We start from the raw sequence: 14,044 nt of genomic DNA, 5'->3' as shown, positions 1-14,044 counted from the left end.
ACCAGGAAGAAAACAGAGAAAAAGACATCCGGGCACCTTCCTTCTTCAATTTTATTGCAAAGTGATCTCATCAATTCGGGTTACATACCACTGGTGCGTGCAACTGGTGGTTAGTTTGGTGGTGGTGAGTTGGAGGTGGGGGTGCCGGGCATCAGTTGGGGCTTGCGACGGCCGTTTCGCGTCTTGCTAGACGCTTGGTCACGCTGTGCTCCAAACTGACCACCAGTTGTACGCACCAGTGGTATGTAACCCGAATTGATGAAATCACTTTGCAATAAAATTGAAGACGGAAGGTGCCCGGATGTCTTTTTCTCTTTTTTCTTCCTGATAACAATGTGCAGTCACACAGGTGCAGTGAAAATGGATGTGCTGACTGCTGGTATATAAAACAGCGTGCGGTCACACAGATGCAGTGAAAGGTATGCACGGACTGGTATATAAAACAGAGTGCAGTCACACAGGTGCAGTGAAAGGTATGCACGGACTGGTATATAAAACAGCGTGCAGTCACACAGGTGCAGTGAATGGTATAGAGTGAGTGGTATTATAATACAATGTGCAGCAGTTACACTAGGCACTGAATGTGCTGGGCATGGCACAGTATAGCAATTAGCAAGGGCCAGCTGTGACAGACAGGGCCGTATATGCAGTGTCAGTGGGCCACACAAAAAAAAAAATACATCACAAGAACATTAGCTCTCAAAAGAGCTGTTTTGGTGGTGCTTTTCAGCAACAAATATCAACAAGGAGCCTAACTAACGCTTTCCCTATCTCTGCAGCAATGTCTCTCCCTTCTGTCACTAAAACAGCAGCACACGGAGTGAGAACATGGCTGACGCTGCTGCCTTATATGAGAGGGGGGAGGGGGGCTCCAGGAGGGAGTGCAGCCTGATTGGCTGCCATGTGTCTGCTGACTGTGATGTAGAGGGTCAAAGTTTAACCTAATGATGTAGTATATGGGGCGGGTCGAACTCGCATAAAGTTTGCGGTTCGCCTCGAACACGAACCCCCGATGTTCGCGCTAATAAGTTTGCATGCGAACCGTTCGGACCATCTCTACATACAATCTTTAAACAAATTTCCAGCATTCCAGATCGATAAAAATCGGAAAAAAAAATGGGAAATCCAATTGTTTTTTTTTTTAGTCGAATGAAAAAAAACTTTTGATTTTTTGGGGAGATCCGATCTTATAAATCGAATTGCTGTAAAATCAGATCATTTTATTGTATCATGTGTGGCCACCTTAAAGCCACACCTCTCTGCTCAAGCCTTACAGCCACAATTGGCTATTGTAACGCTGACACGGCGGATTTCCTCCACAAGCGTATACATTTGCAGGAACCCAGCAGTAGGTGCAATGCACCTGCAGAGGGAAATTCCTGACGGCAGGTGGAGCTGTGGAGTGCAGAGGAACAGCTCCTCTGCTCTACCACACACGCCAGACAGGAATTGTAATCGCGAGAGAAGCGATTGAGAGTGAGCACAGAGACAGATTGTGTGTGTGTGCATAAAACTAGTCGCCAACCCGCGACTGTGCACACACCACAGCAGATACGAAGCAGGAACGCGATCGCGAGAGGTGCGATCGCCAAGCGTGACACAAGGCAGATCAGAACAGAATATGAGGTTAGCAAAGGCACAGCAAATAATACAATGAGAATATACGGAAATTAACAAACGCTAGCTAACCGCGAACACCGCACTCATTCGCAACAGTGCACGCGGTTACGCGCGGTCTCCACGTGATAAGCACAATAGAGACAAGCACACCTAACTAACCATCGACAGACAAACATGAAACAGAGGACGCGAACGCTTGCTTAACGGTTACCTCACCGAGCCTCCAGCAAGTGTCCGTAGCAGACAAGAAAGACACACGAAAACAGGGACAAGCGAGAGATAGGATCCACAGCACTAGCGAGAAGCGAGTGAGATCCAGGTACAGAGTAGCAGAACAGAAGGATCCACAGCACTAGCGAAAAGTGGCTAGCGCGATCCCAGGAGACAGAACAGAAGGATCCACAGCGCTAGCGAAAAGTGGCTAGCGCGATCCCAGGAGACAGAACAGAAGGATCCACAGCGCTAGCGAAAAGTGGCTAGCACGATCCCAGGAGACAGAACAGAAGGATCCACAGCGCTAGCGAAAAGTGGCTAGCGCGATCCCAGGAGACAGAACAGAAGGATCCACAGCGCTAGCGAAAAGTGGCTAGCGCGATCCCCAGGAGACAGAACAGAAGAGATAGCTGGTAGCAACCGCTGCACCAGCTATACTCCAGGAACAGAGATGAGAACCATTTCCTGTCGACCACCGCTGGGACAGGACAACAGCAACAGAACAAACAAACAGATAAACAATCCTAACTGCACTAGGGAAATCTGCCTAGCACAGCTTCCAGAAATTACTCTAAGATAACTTCAACAAGAAGTAGCATGGCTGACACTCTCTAGGAGTGTGTACTACAAACCCTGAAGGAATGACCAGCCAAGGACTGTGGGTAATCCCAACCTTTATACTGCCAGTCATCACAGGAGGCAGGTAGGGGATTTGCATAACGAATGTATGCAAATTCCTCAGCAGCAAGCTGCAGAACTAACAAAATGTCTCTCTTAAAGAGACCTGCAGAATGCAGACGTGAACAGTGATCAAAATGCTGCCTGTCTGCACAGGCAGCTGAGCAGATTCTCACAGTACCCCCCCCCCCCCCCCTTCTAGGGTCGAATTCCAGATGACCCTCAAAACTGATTTCTCCAAACCACTCTAACAGAAGACTCATGAAGGTCGGGGCAGCCCGACAAGGTCCAATTCCAGAGTCAGTCCACCCGAAACCGACCTCATCGGAAACAGAAGGCACCGAAACATGCCCATCAGTACTACCAGTCTCAGTATAACACCCATCAGGACTGTGAACGCCAGAGAAGAAGCCATCGACACCCTCCAGACAATACCCACCACCTTCCAAGGAGCGTCCGAAAATACCAAATCTGCCACAAAACCTGTTCGAAGTGTCTCTTTCAAAACAAAAGCCGCTGTTGATCGTATTCAGGGTACCAAGCAAAGCTTCTCTCGGAATCTCCCAGAACGCCTTGAAGCTCCGCAGAGATTCCAAGAAGCCAGAACGCTCACCAGGCTCACATGGAGAGCTACCAAGCACCCCCATGGAACCTATGACAGTTCCAGATTCAGAATTAGCAGGACACCCATCAAGATCAGGACTTTCAGGGACCACTTCTGGGCATGCAAGCAGGCAGGCTAAATCAGAACATGTCTCCACCGAGGAAGCATCTGAGTACGCTGGTAACTGAGGTACACTTGGGCTTTCTGGGTCACAGAGCACACTGGGGTACGCCAGCACAGGAGAAACCTCAGGACATGTTGGGGAACTGCCAACCTCAGAGTCCGGCACGACAAGACCAAAACCAGTACCGGCAGAGAATCATCATGAGTGGAGGTCACAGGCACTGGACTTTCAAAAGAAGACTCGGATATAAATTCAGAAATTTCTGTGACAATAATATCATCATTGACTACATATGAGTGAAGCTCCATCAGAGCTGAAAAGGTAGCCAGCAAGGCAGCAATGCCTACGGAAGAGGGTAACACCTCAGAAGGACTTGGGGGGCAGGAGACATCTCCTACAATTTCTGCACCCTTTGGGAGGAACTCGGAGACCTCCAGAACATCAAACAAGACCTCAGGAACATCATTTTTCAAGTTTTCTAGGTAGGATTCTGAACTATCCATGTTACAGGGCAAAACTGGAACTTTATCTTGTGAACAGGGCAGATGTCCCAAGGAAGGTTCCACCATAAACTGAGATTGAATTTCATAATCATGAGGGGAATGTACAGGCATATTCACTGGACCACACACTGACTCCCTAACTTCCTTCTCACTGAACCCAGAATTCTGCGTAGCAGTCAAACTAGCTTGAAATTCCAAAAGTGCAGAAAAACAGGTGAAAATAGCAGCAATACCCAGACGAGCCTCTAGGGGCACTGCAGGAGATATTGTACAAGGCAATATTGACTCATCCAGAGTACAGGGTGGAGAGTCAGAACTTTCTTCAAAGCAAGAAAGGGGTTCCCAAATGTCAGTGTGATTGGACAGCATATTGTTATTCATGGTACAGGGCAGGCTCAGAGAAACCTTCTCTGGACCCAGCAAAAATGCTTCAGAGTCAGATTCGTAAAACCAAAGTGCTGTCTCACTCTTAGACTCGGCTAACGATGTCGAATCCGAGGAGACAGAACGCAAAATTTGCGGATCCAAGATCGCTTTAGGTTGCGAAACTGATGCTTCCATAGCGCAAACCTCCGCGATCTGCGTAGCAGACTGCAAGGCATCTAGGACAGAAACACTGGAGCAACTGTCATTAGGCAACAGGTCTTCACAGGTGTGAACAGAATAAGACAGATTCATTTGCAAAAGAAGTGGCGACAACAACAGAAGAAACTTTATTAGACACATCCATAATTTTCTTAAAGTTGCATAACTTAGGAATTTTCCCCATAGCAGGTTCATAAATGGACGATCTCAGAGAACCTGAGGGAAAATATCTGTCTTTTTTAGACAAAGGACCACACAGACCTTTTGCAGCCATACGTGCGGTGGCGACATCAGACCGCACTGGTTCAACTTCCACACAAGCAACTGCTCTGAATGACTTGCACTCAGGCTTCAAACACTCAGTAGCTTTGGGAAAGGAAATGCAGTCAGAACTCACTTTCTTTAAATCCAGAGGATTGGAACAATCGTCCGTTGACAATGTGTTTTTACAAGGATTAGCAGATTGAAGCGCATGTAGTTCATCCAAAATCATTCTCCACACGTCAAACAGCGGAGTCACAAAGTCAGAGATACATTCACCAGTCTTGATTAAAGTGCACGCAGACTCAATGCACGCATACACAACTGCTTCATTTTTAGAAAGATAATGATTGCAAAATGATCTCCAATCACCTTCCAATTCATAGACCAGGAGCTCGATCTCCCATTTCTCAAACGGGGGCTCCCATGCACACTTAACAAAGGATGAACAATCATAGTGCGCACAGTCTACAGATGGAACTGGAGCAGGAACAGAACGGGAAACTTTTACCTCTTTATTGGGATCAATTGATTGGTGTGTGTGTAATTCATCCAAAATCGTCTGCCATACAAACATCACCATATCCACAACACACTCGTCACATTCATCAGAATCAATCAAAAGGTACATAGAGTCAAGACAATCATTCAAGGCATCTTTGCTTTTTGCGATGTAAAAATCGCAAAAGGTTTTCCAATCAAAATCAAATTCTTCCACCAAGGCCCCGATTTCCCATGAGGCGAATGGTGGTTCAAACAACCCGGTATCTAAATAATCTCCATATGGGTGGGGATCAGGAACGAGAACAGATTTTTTAACTGCCTTAATATAGTGTGCGATCCTACCTATAATAGGATCCACATACGCTTTTGTCTCAGGCAATGACATCTGAGGCAAATCAAAGGTTCCCTCTGCCCTGGGAATTTTGGTTTGGCTGGTCATTCTGTAACGATTGTGGAATCGTCTCCGTGGTCAGCGCACCGAACATGCGCTGACACGGCGGATTTCCTCCACAAGCGTATAAATTTGCAGGAACCCAGCAGTAGGTGCAATGCACCTGAAGAGGGAAATTCCTGACGGCAGGTGGAGCTGTGGAGTGCAGAGGAACAGCTCCTCTGCTCTACCACACACGCCAGACAGGAATTGTAATCGCAAGAGAAGCGATTGAGAGTGAGCACAGAGACAGATTGTGTGTGTGTGCATAAAACTAGTCGCCAACCCGCGACTGTGCACACACCACAGCAGATACGAAGCAGGAACGCGATCGCGAGAGGTGCGATCGCCAAGCGTGACACAAGGCAGATCAGAACAGAATATGAGGTTAGCAAAGGCACAGCAAATAATACAATGAGAATATACGGAAAATAACAAACGCTAGCTAACCGCGAACACCGCACTCATTTGCAACAGTGCACGCAGTTACGCACGGTCTCCACGTGATAAGCACAATAGAGACAAGCACGCCTAACTAACCATCGACAGACAAACATGAAACAGAGGACGCGAACGCTTGCTTAACGGTTACCTCACCGAGCCTCCAGCAAGCGTCCTTAGCAGACAAGACAGACACACGAAAACAGGGACAAGCGAGAGATAGGATCCACAGCACTAGCGAGAAGCGAGTGCGATCCAGGTACAGAGTAGCAGAACAGAAAGATCCACAGCACTAGCGAAAAGTGGCTAGCGCGATCCCAGGAGACAGAACAGAAGGATCCACAGCGCTAGCAAAAAGTGGCTAGCACGATCCCAGGAGACAGAACAGAAGGATCCACAGCGCTAGCGAAAAGTGGCTAGCGCGATCCCAGGAGACAGAACGGAAGGATCCACAGCGCTAGCGAAAAGTGGCTAGCGCGATCCCAGGAGACAGAACAGAAGAGATAGCTGGTAGCAACCGCTGCACCAGCTATACTCCAGGAACAGAGATGAGAACCATTTCCTGTCGACCACCGCTGGGACAGGACAACAGCAACAGAACAAACAAACAGATAAACAATCCTAACTGCACTAGGGAAATCTGCATAGCACAGCTTCCAGAAATTACTCTAAGATAACTTCAACAAGAAATAGCATGGCTGACACTCTCTAGGAGTGTGTACTACAAACCCTGAAGGAATGACCAGCCAAGGACTGTGGGTAATCCCAACCTTTATACTGCCAGTCATCACAGGAGGCAGGTAGGGGATTTGCATAACGAATGTATGCAAATTCCTCAGCAGCAAGCTGCAGAACTAACAAAATGTCTCTCTTAAAGAGACCTGCAGAATGCAGACGTGAACAGTGATCAAAACGAGCAGATTCTCACAGCTATCAGTCAGCAGGGAATTGTGATTCCAATCAGCGTTGTAACTACAGGGGAGCAGCCTCTGTGACAACAGGGGGGCCCAGAGCTTTAAGGGGACCTCAACTACTACTTCACTCCCTCTGATAAAGGGCTCCATCCTTCAGATCAGGTGATTTGTGGCTACACTTGTTATATGTTTGAAGATTATGATGTACACACTTGTTTATGACCCTTACAGGAGGAGCTCTGAGGCTGTGAGGGTCACCAGGGGTAGGCAAGGGAAAGGGGGGAGCACTGGAGGGCCCCATCAAAGTTTTGCTGGGGGGGCATGGTTTGTCCTTATGCCACTGGTTCCAGCTGAAACAACAATTAGTATCCTCCCCCTTCCCTCAAAGAAAAATGTTTGACTGGTTGAGAGTTATGAGACAGCTGCAAGTTAATGAAGAAGTCTGTAAATCCTTTTATGCATAATTAATTTCAAATAATGCTTCTTAAAGCGGATCCGAGATGAAAAACTAACTATAACAAGAAGTTTTAAATCAGGATGATACCATTTATTGGCTAACTAAAAATGAATAAAATAAGCAAGCTTTCGGCCTTGCAGCCTTCGTCTGGCTTATATCCTGTTAGTTTGCAAACTGGTGGTACAGACAGCTTATATACATGCAACATCAAAAGGGAAAACAGATATTTTTTTCAAGCATAAATACATGTCATTAAGATGCCTTAATTCACACAGACCATCTATAACAAGTAACTTGTCTATATATCTTATCTAAAGTTTAGATAGTTTACACAGCAAATCTAGCTGCAAACAGCTTTAATAGAATATGATTATTTCTTCCTGTAATACAATGACAGCAGCCATGTTGTTTGTAAACATTACACAGAGGCAGGCTTATCTTTATCTTGAGCACTCTGAAAAAAAGCCTGTGAAAAAAACCTAATCCCACCTCCTCCTCTCTCCTGCCCTCTGCCTCTGAAATCAATGGCTAGTAACACCTCCTTTTCCTCCTGCCCAGACTGAGCTCCCATGAGCCCTTGCTACTGCCAAGGCTCTCTGAAAACCTGTGGGCGTGGCTTTTTTAGTTTATAGGGAATTAGAGTATTAAAACAAAAACAAAAAAGTATTTGGCTTGAGGAATGCCCTATAAACAATAGGAAAGGAATGCAATTATGCAATGTGCAAAAGTTCACTTCGGATCCACTTTAACTGTAAATGCATATACCTGCAAATTACATGTACACGATCTAGGGTTGTAAAAGTAAGAACAAGACTTCCAAGACAAGTGAAAGTACTTTAAAAAAAAATGTTTGTGCATCTAAGATAAAAATGAGTAATAAAAGAACAGATAGCTATAATCTATAAATCTTGTTTGCATTGAGCACATTCAGACTTTGGTCAGTTAGCAGTGGAAAGTATGCACAATATTGAAGTGGATAGTGACAGAGGTCACAGCCAGCCAGACAAAGAAAGATATTGTTATTATTTACGTTGATGGCAGAACGGCCCGAGCGCTCCTTACTGCTCTGCATTTCCTGGACGTCTGGAGATCGTTCATCGCTACCTGTCAGGATAAACACAGGAAATAACTTGACTCCCGATGCAAAATGCCCATAACAGCTATCAATGACTGTGTCAAATATATTTGAGATCCACTAAACAATATTCTACAAAAAGGAAAAAGGTGAAAAAATACTATACCAGTTACTGGCAACCATAAACATATCTCCATACCATAAGTGAAAATGCTTCATATAGATTGTGACCCTGATTCATAAAGCATTACCGCATGCCGTAAGGCAGAAAACAACTGATTTTACTGAGCACTTAGGAAAATGTCAATTCATCAAGGCTGTTACCACATGAAAAGCTGAAATTACTGAGCAGTGAGGTGAATTACCGGCTTGTGTGGTAAATACCTCAACACATGTCAGTAAATGTCAATTCATAAATATTAGAGCAGGTGGTAAAGCCATGTAACGTGTCAGAAACTAGCTTCAGCATGTGATAACACATGACTGACCGAGCAGAGAACCTACAGGAAGAGCCTCCCCCTCTTGCTACTCTCTCTCTCTCTCTCTATTGGTGCCAACATGTTCTAGGGAGGGACCCATTTTCTCTACCCCCAGGCAGCCCAGAAGAGAGATGACACCAAAGCCCTTTACCCACTGTGCCGCTCTGACAGGACAGCGGGTTGCCTATCAGCGTGTATACAGGAAGACTGCCTGTATGCGCGCTGATAGGCGACCCGCTGTCCTATCAGAACGGTGCAGCGTGTCGCTCTGTCTGTGACATGCGGTCTGAGTAGCAGCGGAGGGAGAGGGAGACGGTTACAGCGGCCGCCCACCTAGATGCCAGTGAGCCCTGCCCCTGGCCCCCTCCTCGCACATCGGCTTCCTGCCTCCCTCCAGCCAGAAGGGAGAGGGAGACAGTTTGGGAAGCGGCCGCTGAAGGTAAGATGATCGGCGGCCCAGGGGGGCCCAGCTATACTATATATACTGGGGGGGGGGGGGGGCAGCTATACTCGCTATATGGACTGGGGACAACTAAACAATCTATACTGACTGGGGCAACTATACTGGGACCAACTATACTATCTAAACTGGGGGCAACAATACTATATAATCAGCTATATACTGTATACCAATGCTCTCCCCATACTACTTTATATATACTTCTACTCCTCTCCTATATACTGTATAGTAGTGTATACACTGATGTAAGATGCAAGGGGGTGGAGAGGGGAGTGGAGTTCACAGGTTGAGGGGTGGAGATACAGAGTAGCTTTGCCTGTGTGTGTGTGTGCTGACAGGCAAAACATGGCTGCCCTCATTGTATCACATAAAGAAATAAGCATATACTATTGAAGCTGTTTGCAGCTGGATTTACTGCATAAACCTTCTAAACTTTAGATAAGATATATAGACCAATTACTTGCTATAGTTATTTTTTCATCTAGGATCCGCTTTAAATCACTCTTGATATTTTCCTTGTTTGATTTTACTATTACAAATAAGCTAAGAAGAGCCCCTGGCTCTCTTATTGTGTCATGTAATGGAACTGGTTCATGGGCCAAAGGAGTTTTTAAAAGTTCACCAAAACTTTAGGAGGACCTAAACTTTTCCACATGAGAACATAACGAAACCCTCCCTTTGTGTATTTAGAAATAACAGCCTGTCTAATTCTCCCTTATCTGCTAGTAATGAGCCACTGTAATTTGAGCTGTCATGTCCATCTGAATTGTGCCAAGGTGTGCTGGGGAGACAGGCACTATATGTATATATGTAAACACAGGAGTTTAACCCTGTACGTGCACCCAGCAAACCAGGAAGTAACTGCACTGCATTATCTCTGAGGAGCTCTATAAGCTGTAACAAGGAAATGTTTTTCTGTAAAGATTATTATGCTGCTGCTTATCTTTTAGAGCAGACAGGAAGTCCTGGGTTTAGGTCCGCTTTAAGTGGATCACCAGGACAATCAGCAGTGAACATCCACAAGCCATGAGTTCACCCAACCCAACTAGAACATCCAGTTAAATAATCTAGTTTCCTATTACAATTGTCTGTCCAGGCAGATAGTGAATGTACCCAAATGAGGGTCTGCTGATGGGATATGTTTAGTGCTGTCACAAATGCGAATTTGGGGTAGGAGATATTACCTATAATTATAATATCGGTAATATCTAAGCTCTCTCCATTCCATCCTTACATAGACCCTTGTGTTTGCTGAACACTAGCCTTCCTCCCTCTACACCTAACACTAGCATCTCCTCTGCCTAACACTAACCTCCATCTACTGCCTTGTCTCCTTGAGTGACTGGATAGTGTACTAGTTAAGGGCACCGCCTTTCAGATGACCAGGATTCGAATCCTTGCTAGGGTCAGTACCTATTCAGTAAGGAGTTTAAGGCAAGGCTACCTAATGCCTAGTACACACCATACAATTTTCTGAAACATTTTCTGTTAGATTTACCTGCCAGATAGATAATTTCCAACATGTTGGAAATTATCTATCTAACCATCTATCTGCCTAACAATTAAGCATTGTTCTACTCAGCAGGAGATAACCAGAAGACAATGCACCAGAGATGATGACCAGTCTCTACTAGTACTTTACAGAAAATATTCTAATTACAGAAAATCTTACAGAACATCTAACAGAGAAATCTAACAGAAAATTGTATGGTGTGTACTAGGCATAACACTGCAGAGTGGCCTCTTAAGCACTTTGAGTCCGACAGGAGGAAAGTATTATACAAATGATTGGATTATCAGATTATCTAACACTAGACCTGGAGACCTTATTATAGCCAAACCCCTTTCCTATCCCCTTGAACTGACGTACCACCTGCAGAGTAGTTAAACTCTTTACCACTTACTACTCCATCACCACCACTTTATGAGTTCAGTTACTGTTTATGTTAAAAAAAAAGAGATTATACTTAATAGGGGATTCTCCACACCCATTTTACAGCCCTTGTAAAGACCGGATACTGGAATCCAGGAAACACAAAAAGTTTTTTGCAGATATGCAAATGCTTTTAATTTATTGCAAAAAAAAAAAAAAATCAAAAATAGCATGTGATGAAGGTTAATATTTGGTTAATTGAAATCAAATCTAATTTGGATATTGATCATGCTAACCTTTCAGGCAGGGATGAGCAGAAACTACGCCAGTGCAAATGTATGCATAGTAGTTCGCATCTACGCATTGTATTTCGTAGGTGAAGTTTCAAAACTACGCTTACGAATTTAAAATTTGAACTACCATTACACGTAGCTTATGCCCACTATGCGTAGTTAACATGTGTATCGCGTAATGAACTAAGAATGTGTTACTTGCGTCTAATTTTCCGCATGCGATTGTATGCTTACAAATGTACGCATTGGAAAGGGGAATGTACGCATAGAAGAGTTGCTGGTATAAACATTTAAAGAGGAATTAATGCATAAAATTTTCTGCATGCGGGCATAAGCATCCGCATTCACTACGCTTCGCACTACACGTAATTGCGTATTTTAATGCGTAGTCTATGAAATGCATACGAACTGAATATTTGATTTCGAAGCCGTAGTTTGGTGAAGCGTAATTGTGTAAAACTACGCGTAGTTCCAGCGTAGCAAAGTTGGCTGACTACGACCATCCCTACTTTCAGGTTGTGTTTGAATGAGACACTGCTGAAGAGCTGGAGAAGAACTACACACTTACCTCTAGAACGAGAATGCTCATCAAGGTCTTTCTCCACAGAATTAGTTGAACTTCGCTCTTCACCCTGGTCCTGGTTTTGGATATCATCTATCACCAATATAAAAACATTTAGAGATGAATCATGCTGCCTTATCAATAGATGCCTCCCTGTGGAAAGAGAATCAAGGACTCCCGCTTAAGCTGTTGGACTTTCAAAGTTAACATTTTTAAATTTTTGGGGGACTTTCCACTATTGGAGAGATCTTAGTTTGCCTCCTGTCCCAAGGATCTTCAAGAAAATGTGTGACTTCAATTAAAGTGCTAATAGTCCCAAGGAGAGAGGAGATGGGAAATGGTAATAAAATCTTGGCTGGGATTATAGCTATCTTTCAAGCTACAAAAAGTTGATTATTCATTGCTATTTCCATCAGTTGAAGTGATTTCCGGTTGGATGGTAAGGCCATGTTCACTCACAGTGATGTGTCGTGGTGTGTAACGGTTGCTTTGTAACGCGGCTTACCACACTGCAATGACCACCTATGTGACGTTCACAGTGCTGTGGGTACATTGTGGTGCAACGGTTTGGGGTATGGTAACGTATCACTAAAACACATATGTTATTAGTATGATTGAAGCATGCTTTTTTATTGACGCTATGCTTCACTGTACCCGGCACAATGCACGGATAACGTGCCACGCCACTGTCCCGATCCATTACATTGAGTTCCTGCTGTCACAGGGAATGCAACACAAGGGCCAGGGGTGTAAAAAGGAGGGAGCAGCCGCTGCAACTGCAGAGAGGCCCAGAGGTGTGAGGGGGCCCAAACTACTAGCCTTCCCTTTCTCGGACACTCCAGATCACGTGTTGTTGTGGTTACACGTTATGAGTGTGAAGATCCTGAGGGCCCTTCTTGTTTGATGGGCTCCTGTACTGTGAGGGTCACCAAGGGCAGGCAGGGTAAGGGTTGTAAACATTAAAGGGACCCACCAAAGTTTTTCTGGAGGGCCCCATGATTTGTAGCTACACCCCTGACAATGGCCACTGTGAATGTGGCCTTAGTGACGAATAATCCTCCAGATTAGGACACGAATCACCAAGAAAAACCTAAAGTGGGATCTTCTGACTCCTTCCAACACTCTATAAAAGAAACATTTAAGGGAAATCTTCTAATTACCACAATCTACAGTATTTTTGAATGTGTTCTGTAACCTCCCAAAGGCATGAAACTCTTGAAGATCCTACAGTATCTTTATATCTACCCCCCTGACCTAAATCCCATAAAGAAGATGAGAGATACCGGATTAGCAGATTATCTGAAGATTACTATCAAAGATGTCTTGGTTTCCAAAACACCTCAGCAGTGCCAGAGACGTAATACCTCCATGTCATGCCACACTGATGCAGGAATTGAAGCAAAAGAAGCCTCAACCAACAGTGCATACATGGACATACTTTTCATTAGGCCAACATTTCTGTATTACAATAATTGTATGAGTTATCTAATTGTGAGTTTTTATTGCCTATAAGCCATGATCAGCAACATGAAAAGAAATAAACACTGAAGATACACCACTCAGGTCCATATGTCATTATTTTTTTCTTCTGAGTTTTCTCCTAAGTTATATTTTTGTCAATAAAATGCATTTTACGCCACCAGCAAGCAAGACAATACTCAAAATAACGTTAGTAGTACCTTTTCACCTACTTTTTGATACCTTTTCAATTGCAAAGTGCTGATATATTATTTAAAAGAGAAGATGAACAAATATTTCCTAGTCCTAGGAGAAAACTCAGGAGAAAAAGTAAATTGCATATGGGTGTGTAATGAATCTATATAATATAGGAGTTACAGTTTTTGATTTGAATTATGTTTAAATGTTTTAATTTATTGGGATGCATCTGTGGTTGTAGTCACATTACTTGATTGGCTAGTGTATGTGGCTGGATGGATAGTGTACTGGTTAAGGGCTCTGCCTCTGCCA

General features: G+C 44.3%; 1 protein-coding gene across 1 annotated transcript in view; it reads right to left on the bottom strand.

Moving 5' to 3' along the window:
• LOC137526024 (protein starmaker-like) overlaps positions 1-14,044 on the bottom strand; it is a 65,366-nt gene that overhangs the window by 22,214 nt on the left and 29,108 nt on the right. The window contains exons 13-14 of the mRNA XM_068247236.1: positions 12,083-12,169; positions 8,365-8,438 (exon numbers count right to left, since the gene is read on the bottom strand). Coding sequence (XP_068103337.1) covers positions 8,365-8,438; positions 12,083-12,169 — 161 coding nt within the window. The remainder of the gene's footprint in view (positions 1-8,364; positions 8,439-12,082; positions 12,170-14,044) is intronic.

The sequence above is a fragment of the Hyperolius riggenbachi genome, chromosome 7 (assembly GCF_040937935.1).
Source record: "Hyperolius riggenbachi isolate aHypRig1 chromosome 7, aHypRig1.pri, whole genome shotgun sequence".
NCBI lineage: Eukaryota > Metazoa > Chordata > Amphibia > Anura > Hyperoliidae > Hyperolius > Hyperolius riggenbachi.
This window is presented reverse-complemented; position numbering and strand designations above follow the sequence as displayed.